The following is a 19,041-nucleotide window of genomic DNA, read 5'->3' on the forward strand; positions in this document are numbered from 1 at the left end:
CGCAGTCGAAGAAAACCCAAAAGTGATCCCAACATCGCGAGTTTACTCACTTCAAATATATATGATAAGAAAGAAAGTTTATTGTTCCACCAAGTTTTTCAATGAAACTATATAAAGCCCTCAGTTATTTTAAAATTGCTTCCCGAATGTTATTTTCTGTATCTTTTCTCATGTTTGGTTCTGTAATGTCGCCCAAAATGATATTCTTTGTGGCGGATATTACTTGAAAACACACCAGACACTGTGGTTTAGCATTGTTGTGGGTAAGAAAATATGTTTCCCATCAGTTTACCTGTGTCACCTTTCTGTTACACATGGTATGATAAATTGTTGGGACTCGGACTCAGATAAAAAAACTGGATCGTGTGGCGCTAAGTCAGCTCTGTGGTTCGTCACTGCTGTCACATGACCAACAATTAGAAACAGAGGCCGAGAAAAGATTTTATATTATCCAAATGAGGAGTTACCGGTACCGTACCGTAAAAGCGCCTAACTTCGGACAAAATTGCTATATTTTCTTCATTAACTCGGCCATTTATTGTCCAAACGGTGCCAAAATTGCTCGGAAAAACATTCGTGCGGTAATTTACATTCCCTGCAAATTTCGGTTCAATTGGACTATTTTTACTATTGAAATAATCGATATTTCTTGCCATCTGACCGTTATCCTTCACTGCCCTAACTTCGGACAGTCATTTTCTTCACTGCGTAACCGCGACGCACAGAGAGAAAGAGGCTTCCGATGCGGATGACGTAATCACGTCGTTGCGTGAAGATAAGACGCTCGATCGTCGTCGTAACGTAATATTGACGTCACGACGAAAATGCATTATTTGAAACTTCCGTCGTCCTATGTTTACATCTTTCGTTCGTTATTTTTGATACTTCAGATGAGTATAATAACACGTTAGTCATTTTAATCAGGAAATGCATGCGTAAATATATCTGATGCAAACCGTTTCAATCCACAATGAAGTATTCTAACGGGCTTCTATCGGAGTCTTTGAAGTATTAATATTCTCGACGGATAGCTTTTTGTTATTCTGCGCGGTTATCTTTATAAATGATAATTTTATATCAAACACACGGTAAATCCGATTGTGAAGTTTAATTTAAAATTCAACTTAATCTTGTAAACATGTAGGTCCCGTTTATTTGTTGGAGATTAAATTTATTTTTAATTTCGAGTGAATAAAATTCACCCAGGCCGTATTCAATGACTGTCATTTCGACTACTCATCATAAAATAATGGTTAAGTCAGTGCACTGTGCCATATGGACGTTGGAATTATCATAGTTTTATATATTCGATTTTTAACGTCATCGATTAAGTGTGACATGTATTTTCATTAATGTAATTTTGGCATATATTCATACATGACCGAACAAAATACAAAAATATTACATTGGAACGCCGTCTTTATCTTAACGGAAATTGTCATATTGGCTCCGTTGTGTCTGGCGTCAAAATTGATTTCCGCGACGCAGTGTGACGTCGTGTCGGAAGTGAGCGAAAAGTAATCTACGTGAGGTTGACGTAATTTTTGACGCTGCGTGAAATCTTAATATTCTTACGGAATTTATAATTCAGAATTTTAGGTTTTATTTAAATCTCGTACGACATCTTGCGATCACTCAAATAAATTATATACATTGTTGTCGCCCTCTACCGAATGATGGTATTTTGACGATGATAGCTTCAGTAGGAGCGACGCTCTGCGCCCTTGAATGCCGGGCAGTCAATTTTCGGCAAAATTTCCGTTTTTTACCAAAAAAATATTTATGCAACATTAAAAAAGTTGAGAATAGATGTAGATATAACAGCGCAACCTATAATAATTAAAATTAGCAATATACGTCGCGTTTTAGCCAAGATATGGCCGTTCAAAATTTTTGTCCGAAGTTAGGCGCTTTTACGGTACTTGACGCGAGCTTAAAGCACGAAGTTTAGACAAAAAGCACGACTCATCTCATCGGCTTGGTCCTGTCTGCACAAGACAATTCATTCTCATATAGGCAACGTCTTGACATTTATAGATACAACATTGAAATTCCGTGATTAAAAATAATCAAAAAATGTTCTGCCAATAAATACAAATATCTGCCAATGCAGCAATGGTTCAGTGCACGATAGAATTGTTCTGCAGGCCGCAGTTTGGGCCAACAGACCACCCTGACATACAAACATAATATGACTGCAAGACTGTATGACATAAGAACACATACCGGTAAGTTAGATGCTGGAGTAAGAATGACAAATAGATCTTAAGACACCTCGGCAGATATTAAGTATTTGGTTATAAACTATCTCTCCCTTTAAAACGTAGCTCGGCGGTGTGGCACATCGCTGCATCGTGCGATGCATTAGGAATACGCTCGCTACCGCATCTCTGATCCCCCTTCGTGGGATGGCAGGTTCGAATAGGATAGGATAGGATTTACATATTTATCCCGGGGGAGAGGAAAGCCGATAAGACGGCTTATCCATATGGCGAACCACGGCCTCTCGTCCGGTTACCATTCCAAGTCGGGTATGGGATTAGTTTTACTGTATTGTTTGTTTTCGGAAGCATGGACTTGGTGGTGGAGGAAGCCGTATCCGACCAGCGGTTACCGGTACGTGAACCACCCAACGACGGCGAGGAGTCCAGCAATCCTCTCGCACATAACCATCCCTGCATGGGATTCGAACCTGCGAACCCACGCAGAGTAATTAGAGGTGCGGTGGCGAGCGTATTCCTAACGCTTAGCCCGTTGAGCCACACCGCCGCGCCATCCCATGCGGAAATGATCATGTGCGATAGGATTGGACTCCTCGCTGCCGTAGGGTGGTTCACATAACCGCTGGTCGGTTACGGTACCGGTACCATACCGTACGGCTTCCTCCACCATCAAGTCCATGCTGACTACTCCCATACCGGTACACGACCTAGACTGGTAAACAGACGAGAGGCCGTGGTCCGCCATATGATTAAGCCGCCTCATCTTAGACTTTCCTCTCCCCCGGAATAAATATGTAAATTCTATCCTAAACCATAAGTCAGTACCGGTACCGGTGCAAGTGTTTCTACTGATTACCGTTACGGCGGTACCTAGAACTCTTATACCGGTACCGATACGGTAATACTGTTCCGTACCGGTACGGTTTACGTTGCATTTTTATTCGCCTAAAAGAAAACAGAACACACTGACTCAATATGATAGTAAACTACGGTACCGGTAGTCCTGGCCACAATCATTTATTTTTATTTTTGCCAATTAAATTCCAATGCCAAACGAAATTTTCGTATTATTATTTTGGAATCGAATCATTTTAGTCTATTTTAATTTAAATCCATAATTTTTTGTTTCCATGTTTTTTGTTTTTGTTTTCTCAATTTAAATCCCATTCCCCCAATATATATCAAGAGTAGCGTACAAATCCAAATAAATACAAAATTCATACCAGTACCATGATTTCATTAATTTACGGTAATATAATCACAAACCAAACCTGACCACAAACATGAAATAAATATGTTTCGGGAAACAACTACAGGATAACCAAGAAAAAAACCCGAACATATGATTATAATAAAACAAACAAGAAATTGTTCGCCGTAGAAGAAGTCTTGAGTAGCTTTCTTCGCTCTGCCGTGATCACTCAAGTGTGACCATTCTATAATGAATATAAATAGATAGTGAGAGAGAAAATTCATTATTTCGTCAACCAGAAAACACATAATTTAAAATATAATAATAACGAAATAAGTGGAACAAAAGTTTTCGGCAAGACTGGGAGGTAACGATACGACCATTTACGGTCATCTGAGTCAGTAACCACCCAATACAACACATGAATAAATACATAAATTGACACAGGTTCTTGGATTAAAGAAAAAGATACTTAATTCTGATCGAGCCTTCGAATAAGAATCATTTTAACACTATAAAAAAATAATATACAATAGTACAAGAATATACATATGCGGATTAAAGCAAATATGATTTAATAAAGAACTTTTGACAAAGATGAGACAATTACAATACTGTAATCCAGAATAAATATTTATCACACTAACAGTTAATTAAATGATACATAACAACCGCTTACCGGTAATTGAGAATGTAATCATATTATATTATGGAGCATCATATAAGTTTATTTCGACTCCACAATTAGCATAACAGACAACAAAATGATTGATAAAAGCAAATAAATTAAAAATTCCAAGTGATTCAAGAGTCTTGCTGCAGACTAACACAAATATATTTCTGGAACGTTTCGTCAGACCCTAATCAGCATAACATAGAGATATATTCATTACTTTGTCAACCAAAAAAACAAACAGTCATCAATCCAAAAAAAGTAAGTTACTCAAATAAAATTGCTTTGGTATTGACGGGAGGGAGCGATACGACCATGCGGACATCGAGGTCAACTCCAACCCTATTTACTGATGCGATTAAGGTTCACATTGAAGAAAACTATCAGAAAAGTTGGTCTATCAAATAACACTTCGATGAAAAATTTGATGTAATCTCAGGCAGTAACAGGCAATAAAATGATTGACAAAGACGAACAAATAAAAAATTCTAAGTAATTCAAGAGTTTTGAATCACTTAGAACTTTTTAATTGTTTTGCAGCAAGACTCTCGAATCACTTAGAATAGTTATCTTTGCTTGTGTTACAGCATCCTTGTATTATATGCATACGGATCCGCCGGCACAAAAGGATAAAAGAAAGATGAGTAGTTTGTCTCGCAGAAACCAAATATTTAGCGCAAATAAAAAATTTATGAAATCAGAAGAGCAAACAAAACTTTAGACAAGGTTTAAAACGTATAGAATAAAAGGTGGGATAATGTGGATTATTTCACACACGCACCCACACACAACCACAGAGAAATTATTGAGTAAAAAATGCGATGAAGCATCCCACCTGGATGCGTCAAAATAGATAGATAGTTTTTATATTTATTCATTCGCAAAAAATAAAGCGATACACAAAAAGAGAAAGGCGAAGAATCTGGAACAAAACCTAAAAATAAGTTCACTCACCGAAGAAGAAATATTTACTATTTTTTTCGAATCTACAGAGATGGTGACTCTTTAATTACGAATGAGCCATGGCATATGGTCACGTTCCAATATTTTCCACTTTTTCCATTACTTACCATGAATATAATACTATATCATGGTTGTTGAGTATGGAGGTTTTGCCGACCCTTGACCCCAGCAAATTTCATCCTATACTTCACTATTGCAAAAGTTTGGATGCTTATTTTGCGAGTGTTTTCGAGAGTTGACACTGATTTACATGCTCAATACTAAGCGCCTGCAAAAATTCTGATGGTTACGTCATCGTTGACTTTTTGCTGATTGGTCATTGTTATGGAAATAAACAAGGAAATCGATGGTCAGGAAACATCCATAGTTATCCCCAGTCTGATAATCTACGCTTGAGTGGGAATGACCTGCGTCATTGTTTTACTATATCTTGGAGCTAAGTAAGAGAAGCTTTGATGATATATTAATATTCCAGTTCTTTTTCAAGTATGTATGAATACTTATGAATGCTGACAGCCGTTATTCAATGATTGTTACTTATTTTCCATTTTTCCTTCCCGTGAATTAATTTATTAACTAATTAAGTTGTCAAATGATACTTTTACGCTACGCGCTACATTTCTGAATCTGTGATGATATTATTTTTTTGTCCCTATTTTCCATTTTTGATCTCGGTCTGTGTCCAATAATTTGTTTCTTTCACAAATCTTCATGATTGTTGTAATTCACTCTTTGGACATGTCCGGCTTCAAACAATATACGACTTCTCAAAAGTCTGCCGATTGATCTGGCGGCATATATCTTTCGCTCAATAGCGACACCGTATGTCATATCACTAATTAATTAATAACTCGCTAATTATACGACTTATTCCTTCCAAAATCAATAGGCTTCTGATCCGAGATATGAGGAATGCAAATGCAAAATTTGGAGCGGATTCAACCTCGCTTTCGTGAGATATCGCGCGTATCTAACAGACAAACAGGCAAATACCTATCAACGTTAAATTGCCAATAATAACGTTAAATTGCTGACTCATTTACTCATTTTTTTTATCTTATATACATTGGAGCGTAAATGACTTTATCGGTAGGAATTGAAACAATATCATAGCCACTGGAAATAAATAAATAAAAAACATCATAACGCAAATAGAACATTCAATTTTGACGCCTTTGTCTGTTAGCGAAAAGTGTGCAAATTCTCGCGTGTTTGTAAAATATCCGCAATAGTTATGCAGTCCAAGCGTTTGATTCGGCGACGCGTAAGTGACGTGCCGTGTCCAGGTAACGTGTTACCTGACCTTAGAACAGTAAACAGCTTCTCCAACATTCGATACTATATTTGAATATTTTACCCAGTTCTCATCCTGAACTTACTCTTTATGTATGTTTGAAATTCTAACGTAAATCAGAACTTGGCTGATGGTTTGGTGAAAACATTTGTGCCCGCAACGAGTTTCCTCATTTGAAAACGGGCCCGTGACACTAAAACGGTTGGACAGGCCTGCAATAAACCATCACTGGTAATTATGTGCATTTATTTATATTACTTGTAATAACCAAAAGTTATTTCCCATCAATTTCGCAAAAATCATGCGATACGGCAACTTGCCAGTACCTTACCTGTAGGCCTGATATTCGATGTCATAGGATTCATAGAAAATTCAGGAATAAATACAAGTACAATCCTCCAAGCGAAAAATACAATCCTTATCCAATGAAAATTCCAAAGCAATGGACGTTTCCCCGACCCTTAACCCCTGAAAAATCTTTCTAATCTTCACCCTTGCAAAATTTTTGGCGCTTATTATAGAAATATTTTGGAGGGTTGGCGCTTACAAACTGGCTTACATTTTCAAAATTATCATTTCTTTAAAAATATTACTCTACGGGCGGCTTACAGGTACTGATAAACAATTACATGCTAGTCTATCGCAAGGTCTCCGGTATAATATTTTGAATATTGTAACTAAACTAAAGGTCCACGGAAGACATATTGACAATTAGGTTATTGGACACGAAGTGGACATAACGATCGTTTCAATATTATGTTGTTGTTGTTCTTTGATACGTTTTTAAAAAGTCGCTTTTCTCTTCGAATACTGGACCAATTGCTTTGAAATTTTCAGTGGTTGAAGATAAAATTTTTCTCCAGAAGGCTATTACTTTTTTTTCTCGCTATGACGTCATCAAAATTATTACCATCGGGTGGCGCTTCGTGTCCATATATTTGAGCATAGCTCTCTTGTTTGATATAGTATACTATATAACTATTTTTTGAAAACACAACTAAAAACTGACAAATAACACGTAAAACCACGGAAACGAGGCAATATTTACAACCATTCCTGAATATCTGTTTGTGAGAAAGGAGTGGCGAGCTGCTGAACAAATGCACCCACGTACATTTGCACCCCCAGACATTTGCACCCACAAACATTTTCACCGACAGACATTGACGTGGGTGCAAATGTCCGCGGGTGCAAATGTCCGCGGGTGCAAAATGACGTGGGTGCAAATGTACATGGGTTCAAATATCCGTAGATGCAAATGTCCGTGGGCACAAATGTAAGCAAGTGCATACGTACGTGGGTGCAAATGTACACGGGCGCAAATGTCCGTTGTTGCAAATTTACGCTGGCGCAAAAATACGTGGGTGCATATGTACGCGAGCGCAAAAGTACTTGGGTGCAAAATTACGTGTGTGCAAATGTACATAGGTGCAAATATCCGTAGGTGCAAATGTCCGTGGGTGCAAAAGTAAGTGGGTGCAAATGTACGCGAGTGCAAACGTACTTGGGTGCAAATGTCCGTGGGTGCAAATGAACGCGAGTGAAAAAGTACTTGGGTTCGAATGTACGTGGCTGCAAATAACCTTGGGTGCAAACGTATATTGTGCAAATGAACGTGGGTGCAATGTGAGCGAGTGTAAAATTATTTGGGTGCAATTACACTGGGTGAAAATATCTGTGGATGCAAATGTCCGTGGGTGCAAATGTACGCAAGTGCAAAAATTCTTGGGTGCAAATGTACATGGGTGCAAATGTACAGAGGTGCAAATGTGAAAATTAATTTGGTTTTTAAGTAAAATGGACAATTTGTATCATTTAATGTTTAGTTATACCAACGGATGAGACTTGACGTCGATCAGAAAATTATTCTCGCAAAAAGTGCTCCAAACTAAACTATTAGAAAATAGGTAAATTAAATTTTTGTGTCTAGTGAGGTGTTTTATTTTTGTATATTAGGAATTAGTTTACGGCAAAAGAAAATGACGTAAAACGCATTTGCTGGAGCGATATATGCTGCATAATCACAATCTATGGATCAAGATGGCTGCCGCGTTAATACTGGGTATTTGCTAGTTTAGATGTAGGAGAGAGCATAATAAGAAAAAATGGCTGCGGCCTGTGTTGCATGGAAAAATACCAAAACATTTTTCACATTTTATGAGTCAAGATGGGCTGCGCTAAAGGGCGTTTTTACTAAGTTACTGCTAATTTAGCAGAGAGGAGCGAGCATAAAGAAAAAAATGATTGTGGCCCGCGTGCAATGGAAAATTTCCAAAACGTATCATTGCGTTAATTGCAATTTAAAATGTCAGGTCATCGGCCAGGTACTAATTTTTATGATAATAAATAATGCCAACTGTTTTGTTTTGGCGCGTCAGGGTGGGCAACTTTGTTTGAAATATTGTTTTAGGGGATTCACAATTATAATAAAGCATAAACTGAGTTTTGTTGCATGTGTTTTGTTTTCGTGCGCAACGTCGGGCGATCTTTGGGAAATTTTTGAAAAGTTTAAAATGTAGTTTTGGGGCAGCACAATTGTAAAGACAAATAATTTGGTTTTTGAGTAAAATGGACAATTTGTATCATTTTATGAGTTAGATATAACAACGGAAGAGACTTGAAGTCGATCAGAAAGTTATGCTCGCGAAAAATGCTTCAAACTGGACTATTATAAATGGATGAATTAAATTTCTGTGTCGAGTAAGGTTTGGATTTGTGTATAGTAGGGATTAGGTATGCCTAGGGGACGTGACGCAAAACACTGTCACTGGTCTCGTTGCCATATTCGGCTTTATACCACATTATGAGCCAATATAGCTGCTATCAACTTAACATAGCATTGAATATTTTTCAGATATTTACTTTATTGCTAAGCATTTATTTCCGTCATCAAATATTTCAAGAAAAAAACATGGACTTCGTCGAAATACTTTTCTATCTCTCTCTCATCTGTGGCTTGCTTGCGGAAGTAAAATTACCGGGTAAGATTTGTTTCGGATTAAATTACTAGATAAATTTATCCGTCTTCTGGTACCATGAATTCTAAAATACAAGAAATATTCAAATCATTTGCAAAATATATCACATTGAACGAGTGTAGCAACATCTATAATTTTTGGCGCATGATGTTGCTATTTTGAACCTAAAAATATCACGTTTCATTTTGACAGCTGGAGTCTGTCGTTCCCAGATCGTGAAGGGAAAACTCGTCCAAGTTGGAGATTGCAAGGTAAAGTTATTTTTTTTTATCAGCTATTTTCACTCCTTGGATCTAAGCTGGCTTTTGGCTAGCAGTCACTGTTATGTATAAAGTTACAATTTTCGAAGTGACTCGAAGCTTTTCTTAATTTCCAACCCAATTTTCAATCCAACTTCTGCATGTTACGCGACCAATATAATCTAAAACAACTTACGTATTATATTCTCTTTACTACATTATCTGCATTTTTTTATTTCACAGAAAGACGATGGATCTGGTGAGTTCGCCCTACTTCATGATATATATTATATTTGAAAATACCTTCGTCACCGTGAACGTATGACAGACTTTTGAGTCATAATTAAGCAATAGTGCAAAAATATTCTCGGCGTGTAAGGTAGTTGAAGTATACAGTGGTTACAAAGTTATTAGGGTCGTCGATGAAAAAAAAACTCTGGACAATATGATATGATGAAAACTGATTTAAAATTGCCATACCCTACACACAAATAAATATGTCATTGTTTTGCAGATATTGTCAGATTGCTCAAAAAGAGTCTTGATGAAAAGAAAAAAGCTGAAAGTAATTTATATTTGAATTTAAAGATTTATAATTTGACGATAAAATATGCCAAACCGTCAAAGAATGAGTATTTAATTTTATGACCCTAGTCTGTTACAACTTTGCCCACCAACCATGTATATTAACTTGATAGCTATTATGACGCCTGAAAAAGATTTGTTTGGTCGCTTTATTTATGTTCCGTCATATCAACTTTCCTCTCTCCAAAATTAGTAGATTACAATATTTCCAAAATTTCTATTTCGAAATGAAGAAATACGACAAAATTTAAATCCCATATCGTTAAAATATTCTGAAATTTTAATATAAAAGATTCAATGACAACAATAATGTTGCTTTCAGTTAAATGTGACGTCACATATGAGACAAAATGCTTCCGAGCAGTTGTATATGGTACAAACAATGTCACCTTCAACGATGGAATATCAATCTGCAAATCAATGAACGGAAAGCCCGCGAATATTTACGACCTCGCGCATTACCAGTCACTTCGCACTTACTTACGTTCACTGATTTCTGCTTCTTCGACACATATTGCCATCTGGACTGGGATGGAGTATAAGGTCAGTTAATAGATCACAATTTCAGCAGAGTTTGATTTATTTTTGTAAACTTCATCGGGTCAAAGGTTGGCTCAAAGCTTGACTTTAATAAAATTACCTAACGATGAGCAGGTTAACGATGCCTCATGGTTTATTAATGGATTGGAAAATTAGAATAACCCAACATGATTGTAACTTCAAATATAAGTTGACATCATAGACGAACCGTGCAATTGATATTGTGGTATTTGCCGAGTATTTCAGAATTTGTGATATTTCCAGTAATTTCTGGTTTTCACTCATTTTCATGTGGTTCTTACACATCACTTGCCATACTTCGTCAATGATGACTACCTTCACTATAAAACTCATTACTGAAAGCAAATATTTTCATTCTCCATCAAATATGTCAGTTGCATTAACATTTCAAGCAACAGATTTTAAAGCCTTCATTCAATTGTTACAGACAAATCAGCTTTTGCTGGCAAGTGGAGGACCAACCTCTATAGCAACTGAAGTGTGGTATCGTGGTTATCCGAAATCCGATGCATCGCTGACAAATGTCGGTATTGATGTTAATAAAGATCCAGGGTCTTCACGTCAGGGAATTTTCAATGAGCAACCATCCTATTCACTCCACGGTATCATCTGTGAAGTGTAAAACCAGCTCAAAACCTGACAGAACTTCGTTGACGGACTGAATGATATAAACGACAAAGAGTTATCACTTTTTATTACTTATATTATTTCTTTACTATTATTAACCGTATATAAGCCATACCTTGAATTGGTCTTTCTTCTTATTGAAACTTTTTGCTCAGAAAATAAAATTCATAAGTTGCTCCAAGTGATTTCTGTATATAACCGAACAAGATAATAAATACTGATTCGATCATTTGTGAGTTTGTTATTATTTTGTCAATTTATGAGAACCCATTAGAAAAGGAACCGTAAAATGGGATATTACTCATGCGTATAAAAAAGACCACGCCTACCATATCTTGGGTTAGGGCAGGTATATTAGGGAGAGAATCTCTGAAACAAACTTAGTTCAGTAGTAGTTTGATAATTAAGTGCTTTGCTTGAGACCCATATTAGATAAATAAAAATCAACTTCGCGAGGAGGCTCATAAATACGACTAGGCATAATTATCATTTATTAAATTCAAATAAAACGTTATTCAACAAAATTCTACCAAAGCCTGTAGAATATGACTCAGCATTATTTGAACAGCTAGAAAGCACACTTGCGTCTCTAGTTTCTGAATCAGCAATTCCCAACCAGGGCCCGCGAGTGGTTCTCAAACGGTGGGACGCGCCGCACAAGGGATGGCAGAAATTTTTTTGAAGGGTCGTGAAGCCAATTAAAAACAAAAATATTTGTTAGATTTGATCTTTTTGCCTTATTTTGGATATTTACATTTCATTATTGTTTAGAAGTTTAGAAATTGCAGAGAGATGTTTTGCTTGCTGTTATTTTTATTATCTGTTTTTGTAGCTTATTCTTATCTAGTTATTTTTGAGGTGAGGTTACTTGAATCGCAAATGCGTAGTTTCCCAGCCTGGGGTGGGGGAATGAGAACTTCAAGTTCTGACACCAACATAGTGGAACCAACGCTTTAACCTCTGAGTCATCGCGACCACCTAATCTAGCCTGAAGTTAAACTTCATTGAATGTTAGAAAACACAAGAATTTTCGTACTTCAGTTTATCCAGTAAATGACACAAATCTTGCCAACGCGGCTAGACAAAACATTAATGCGACTCGGCGTATTATAGGGTGTCCATGGAGTCCTAAATTTTTTAAAATTGCAAACAGAATTTATCGATACCATATATGGTTTGGCCCCCACAGATGTATTGATGAAGAAAAAAAATACTTCAATAATAATTACTGGTTATAAAAAAAAATAGTTATATTGAGAACTGACTAAACTAAACTAACTAACAAAACTAAAATTGTGAACTCTATTGTCACCCTGTATAGTGTAATTCACATCCTAAAAACCGTATTTTTTAAATTTTTTTCCTCAAAAATTCATGCCTTTCTGAAAATAGGAATGACGGATTCTTGATTGTTTCCCTAGTTACGTTCATACAATTAAAAATTATTCTTTTTTATTTCTGATTTTTTATTCCTTGAACAATATATATCAATATGCAATGTTTTTTGGTTTATTTCATCCAATAATTTACAATTGTAATAGAAAAAAATAAAAGAGAAAAAAAATTGGCCTACATCACGAAATAAAAATATTGTAATTGAACAATCCAGACTCGACAAGTAAGTACATTCCAGTTATTATCGAATTCTAGTTAAACGACTGACAGATCGCGGTAAATCGGCCCGAATAAGATCAAGAGATCTCAACATAATATGCTTGGCTCTAATTGAAATGACTTTCAAACCCCCGAAAGTGCGGCAATTGGTCACAAAGATTCTTCATTGGTCGACAGTTATTTGAAATGGCAGTCATCAGTCGGGAAGTATCGCCATTGACGCAAAAATATATAACTATATATAACTATTTTACCTCTTTATACGTTGATTCGAAACATAAATAATAAAACAAGTGCAAAACATAATGTTCACGATTTCGCTGGAATACATAGAATCAAAGAAGCCTGCATAACAATGCCGACTTTGATCGTAAGACCCGAGAAGATGAGCGCTTGCATAACAAAGCCGAACAGAGGTCGCGGAAAATTTTTATATATTGGAAGGGGTCGCAAGCTTAAAAGTTTGGGCAGCCCTGGTCTAAACGTCCAGCCATGGGTTAAAAACGGGGTGGATTATATGCGTAATAAGAGGACGTGTCATGGGCTGAAGGCGATTGCTTTCTCAATAAATTATCTGAAGTTGGAAGCAAGGTCGTCGAGTTCTGATTGCGGTTAAAGGTCAATGATAAGGATTTTCAGTCGAACTTCACAAAACGAGGGATTCGGTTTTTCGAATTGAAGTTTCGAATTACAAAACGTTGGAATAAAATCATACTTCGCGATTTGAATTTATATTACTTTAAGATTTCTTTGCATCCGCCAGTTTATGGTGCTGTTTCACACGAAGGATAGGATTTACATATTTATCCCGGGAAGAGGAAATCCGATGAGACGGGTTAACAATATGGCGAATCACGGCCTCTCGCCCGGTTACCATTCCATGTCGCGTATAGGATTAGTTAGCCAGGTATTCGTTCCAGATACATGGACTTGAACAGAAATCGGAATAAAATTGTATTAATTAGATTGAAAGGAGCCGCGAATGCTGGTTTAGTGAAACAAATGACACAGCCACGTAGACGCATAATACGCGAGTTGAAACCTCGAAAATAGAACCATCAGATTGGTCGGTGTTTCCTCGCACGAAAGTAAGGCAGCCGGGTAAAATCACATTTTCGGTGCCGTGACAAAAAGCGCCGTCTAGCGGGTGTTTTCATACTAACGCAGAATATCAACATAACGTTACAAAGCGGCCATTTTGAGATTAGAATTTTAAGTCTCCTTTTAACCCATTGATTGACGCGAATCATTTAAAATCAGAGCTTTTTATTTGATTATTCTACTCAGCGAATCTTAAAGCCAATGAGCGATTTGAGTGCATGTGTGTGTTTCCATCCACAATCTGCAGAATTCAACAGTTGTTGGCGCCAGGGAGACTCATGGTTTTCGATTGCAAAACGATTTTTCGATTGTTCGTTTTTTAACGATTATCGAAGATGTTCAATGAATGCTTCTTTGTAAACAGTATGTAGATATACCACAATGTATTGTCGTGCAAGAGAACATACTAAACGCACAGGGTAATTGGGTGCAACAAAAATATTTTGTTCCTCAGTTTGTTTTATATATACCACAGGAAGTGACCTCAAACAAAACTTAACACGCGAATATGAACTGCTTTAAACTGCAGAAATATAAGAAGCGAATAAAGTTTGGATGCTGCGTCATGCGGATGATTTAAGTTTCATTTTGTAGATACAGCACGGATACCATGACTGTCTGATCTCTTGCTACGGCCAGTCGCATATAGCGTGCTCGTTGATTCTATAAGCGCCTGCCGACCATACAATTCAACGGAGCGTGACGACTGCCGCCAGAACCCCATTTTACCTTGCTTTGAGGGGACGCTGCGATGTTGCTGTGCATTTGAATGTGGTTTGACGGTAGATGATCTGGAGGGTCGTTTTTTTGTTGAATCCAAATACTGTGCTAAAGTAGGTTTGCCGTAATATGTCATTGTTTGAGTTTAAAGGTACACTGTAGGTTAGTTTGACACGATGTTCGGTCCTTTGATGGTACTGCAGTACGGGTGCACCACTACGGTACCGGTACTCAACCCAATCTGCAAACAGACCGTGGTAATAACCTGCAACATAATTTGTTAACTTTTAGAAGCAATTGGCAGGCTATACATCCCTGCCTTTGTCTGCGTACTATGGGTCAAGTAGACGAACACGATATTTCAAAGCTGGTACGAGTAGCAACAGCTCGAATTCTGAAACAGTGCGGTAAGGCGAGCGTCCCCTCGATTATCAGTGAAAACTTTGGTTATCGATTGCAAAACGATGTTTCGATTGTTCGTTTTCTAACGATTATCGAAGATGTTCAATGAATGCTATTTTGTAAACAGTATGTAGATATACCACAATGTATTGTCGTGCAAGAGAACATACCAAACGCACAGGGTAATTGGGTGCAACAAAAATATTCTGTTCTTCAGTTTGTTTGAAATATACCACAGGAAGTGACCCTCAAACAAAACTCAACACGCGAGTATAAACTTCTTTCAACTGCATAAATATAATAAGTGAATAAAGTTTGGATGCTGCGTCATGCGGGTGTTTTTATGTTTCCTTTTTTACTTACAGCACGGATAACATCACTGTCTGATCACTTGCTACTGCCAGTCGCATATAGCAGACTCGTTGATTCTGTAAGCGCCTGCCGACCTGTTTTCAGTGATTGGTTCGGAATCTGGGTGAACCTGATGTCGTACAATAATGGTTGATAGGTGTTGCATATTCGTTTTGCGTATGTATCGTGAACTATATCATGAATACCCCAAAATATATTATTGTCGAAGATTCACCATGATGGTGTTTACAACTAATTTAGCAGTTATCTGTCTATGTGTACGTAACTGTGTACCAGTGATTACTGTTCTAACTTAGAACAGGCACAGCTGGATATGCCATGAATGTTGCATATCTGTTTTGAATTTGTATATTAAAAAGATCAGGAAAGTCGAAAAAGGTCTAAAAATACATCATCCTGAAACCAACGAAGAGCTTATAAAATAAGCAACTTATAATACCTTCGGATATTTTTACAGATATTTAGTTTATAGCTAAGCATTTAGTTGCGTCATCAAAGCTTTCTGGTAGCAAAGATGGACTTTGTCAAAATTATTCTGTTTATCTCTCTCATCTGTGGCTTGGTTGGGGAGCCCAAAGTGCCGGGTAAGGTTTGCTTCGAATACAATTACTTGGTTGATTTTAAAATACTGAATTGCAGGCAATCTTCGTCTAAATCCGGTACCAAGAATTCTAAAATATAAGAGTGTAGCAACGCCTATAATCTTGGAACAAGTTATCGTTGAATTTATCTTAAAAATATCCCTTTTCGACAGCTGGATTCTGCGTTTCCAAGATCGTGAATTGGAAACTCGTACAAGTTGGAGATTGCAAGGTGAAATGAAGTTACTATTATCGTCAGGTGTTTTCACTGTTTGACTCTGAGCTGAGCTTTGGATAGCAGTTACTGTTATGTATAAAGTTACTATTTTTATCAGGTGTTTTGTCTCCAAGCAAGGCCATTGATACTGTTAGATCGAATATTTTTGGAAGAACTTGAAGCTTTTTTAATTGTCAACCCAATTTTCATCTGACTATTATAATCTAAAGCAGGGCTTCCCAAAGTTTTGAGCTCGTGGCCCCTTTTGATATTTTAAAATTTTGTGCGGCCCTTGTTCCAGTTCGAAATATTCATTTTTGTTATTTTATTGACACAGATAATTCCCAGCTTTTAGTAGTCCCACTCAATAACAAAAACAAGCACATATTTACTCAGATTAAAGTTACTCAATTATACAATGTAATGGGTGCGAATGTTTTTTGCTGCATAGCAAGTTCAGCCGTGGCGCAATCTTTGTTTATGCAGGCCTAAATGATGAATTACAATGTCTGACCACCGATGGTCTAGTCCTTATCCGGAATTGTTCACTCTTATTGATCAAACTCAACATAAGGCATCAGTTTGTGCGTACCAAATTATCAGGGATAAAACTCATGGCGCACCTACACGAAAAATATGCTGCTACAAAATACAACACAATTTAGTCATCGTTAATATGTACTTTATGCCTTTTAAAGAAAATCAAAGTTAACTTATCTTTCTTATCTCTGCCTAGTTTTTCTTTAAAATGCTAAAAAATTACTCATGTTCGATAAACTCGGTTCAGCAAATGAATAAACTGCAGCCTACGAATTTGCAACATGTATGATTTACTTCTTTTGTTACCAGTTGATCCCTACGTAACAGAAAGTAAACAATATAGACAATAAAATGAATTTGATTCATATATCAATCATTTGCAGTAATCGGGGACAATAAAACATTTAGAACAAATAAAATATGTAATATGTTTCGAGGCGCACTTAGCTAATCGCCTTCGGGAACCGCTAGCTTAGCGATTAAATCCGGCATTGTCATGCAAGCACGCGCAAATCGGGTCTTACGATCAGAATATGCATTGTTATGCAAGCACGATGATTCTACCATGTTTCCCCGAAAATATGACCAAGCGTAAATTTCAAAAATAGTTTTAATATAAGCGCTCCCCTTAAAAAAGACTTCGTCGATAGCACACTTTTTTTACCTAGTCCAGTGAGAATGCGTCGTTTCAATTTTGCTAGGGCGACGCAAAATTTTGCGATGGTGTTATAATAATTAAGTTTAATTCTGGAAATTTTTTTTTTTGTAGACAAAGATTATTTTTCAAGGAGCGTTGCGCACTCCCATCGCCTTTGCGATTTCGTATTTTTTATAAAGCAGGCTTTTCTACCATGGCCTATTAAATGTGATTTCACTGAATGTAGTTAGGTTTTATTTGTTCGTTTATAGGCAACTCATTGCAGAAAAAGTCTTTTATTAAAAGGTATCATTACGTATTTTCACGGGAAGTCGCAACTGGAGAATATTTTTGGGGGGCGTCACAATACAATGAAGTTCGAGAACCACTGAGTCCTATTAGATAGCGAGAAATATTTTCCAGTTTAATAATCTATATACGTAGCAGTTATTTTAAATGAAAACGTGTTATTAAATAAGTAAATGAAAATCGGTATTTTGTATATTAAAATATCTCGTTATTCTCTAGTCTACATCCCCCCAAAATAAGCCCTAGTGTTATTTTCGAAAGAAAATTGAAGACACTGTCTTATTTTGGGGAAACACGTCATGAAGATGTATTACCTCGTAATCGTGAAATTTTTGTTTTTGACAAATTTTATATTGTGTTTCGAATCAAGAGACTGAAAAAGTACAATAGATATAGTACTTCGTGTAAATTTGGTGTTCACTTTGCGGCCCCTAAAGTTCGTTTTGCCGCGGCCCCTAGTTTGGGAAACCCTGATCTAAAGTAACTTACGTGTTATATTCACTTTACTAATCATCTGCATTTTTTTTATTTATTTCACAGAAAAACGATGGATCCGGTGAGTTCTATGTACTTCATGATATATATTATGTTTGAAAATACTTTCGTGACCGTGAACGTATGACAGAATTTTGAGTCATAAATGCGTACACGATGTTCCAAAAATAGTCTCGGCGTGTAAGATAGTCAAAGTATAAAGTGGTTAAAAAGTTAAACAAGGTCGTCGATGAAAAAAAAAATGTAAGCAATATAATATGATGAAAACTGTTTTAAACGCCTTACCCTACACACAAATGAAATATGTCGTTTATTTACAGATATTCTCAAATTGATCCAGAAGAGTCTTGATGAAAAGAAAAAAGCTGAAAGTAATTTATATTTGTGTTTTCTGATTTGACTATAAAATATGCCACACCCGTCATAGTGTAAGTATTCATAATATATAAGTATAAGTATTGAATCCTGAGTTGTCACTGGGTGATTAACACAACCCCTAGTCGGTTACGACTCCTTCCACTAACCTTGTATCCAATCTTGATAGCTTTTATTACATCTGAAACAGATTCGTTCTGTCGTTTTATATAATTGTTGTGTTATCGACTTTTTTCTCTCCAAAATTATTAGATTACAGTATTTCCAAATTTCTATTTTGAAAAGTCTCATTGAATAAGCAAAGCGACAAATTCTTAAGCCAAAATCGTTGCAATATTCTAAAA

The 19,041-nt window shown here is 36.6% G+C and overlaps 1 protein-coding gene and 1 long non-coding RNA gene across 2 annotated transcripts in view; both read left to right on the top strand.

Annotated features, from left to right (window-relative positions):
- Window positions 1-9,201: 9,201 nt before the first annotated feature.
- Window positions 9,202-19,041, top strand: part of LOC120343896 (uncharacterized) — a 67,594-nt gene continuing 57,754 nt past the window's right edge. The window contains exons 1-2 of the mRNA XM_078112983.1: window positions 9,202-9,325; window positions 9,515-9,573. Coding sequence (XP_077969109.1) covers window positions 9,256-9,325; window positions 9,515-9,573 — 129 coding nt within the window. The 5' untranslated portion in view covers window positions 9,202-9,255. The remainder of the gene's footprint in view (window positions 9,326-9,514; window positions 9,574-19,041) is intronic.
- LOC144422689 (uncharacterized) lies at window positions 10,579-11,561 on the top strand. The gene is made up of 2 exons (XR_013475321.1): window positions 10,579-10,689; window positions 11,135-11,561. It is a non-coding gene; the product is annotated as an uncharacterized LOC144422689 (long non-coding RNA).

The sequence above is a fragment of the Styela clava genome, chromosome 5, assembly GCF_964204865.1.
Source record: "Styela clava chromosome 5, kaStyClav1.hap1.2, whole genome shotgun sequence".
Taxonomy (NCBI): Eukaryota; Metazoa; Chordata; class Ascidiacea; order Stolidobranchia; family Styelidae; genus Styela; species Styela clava.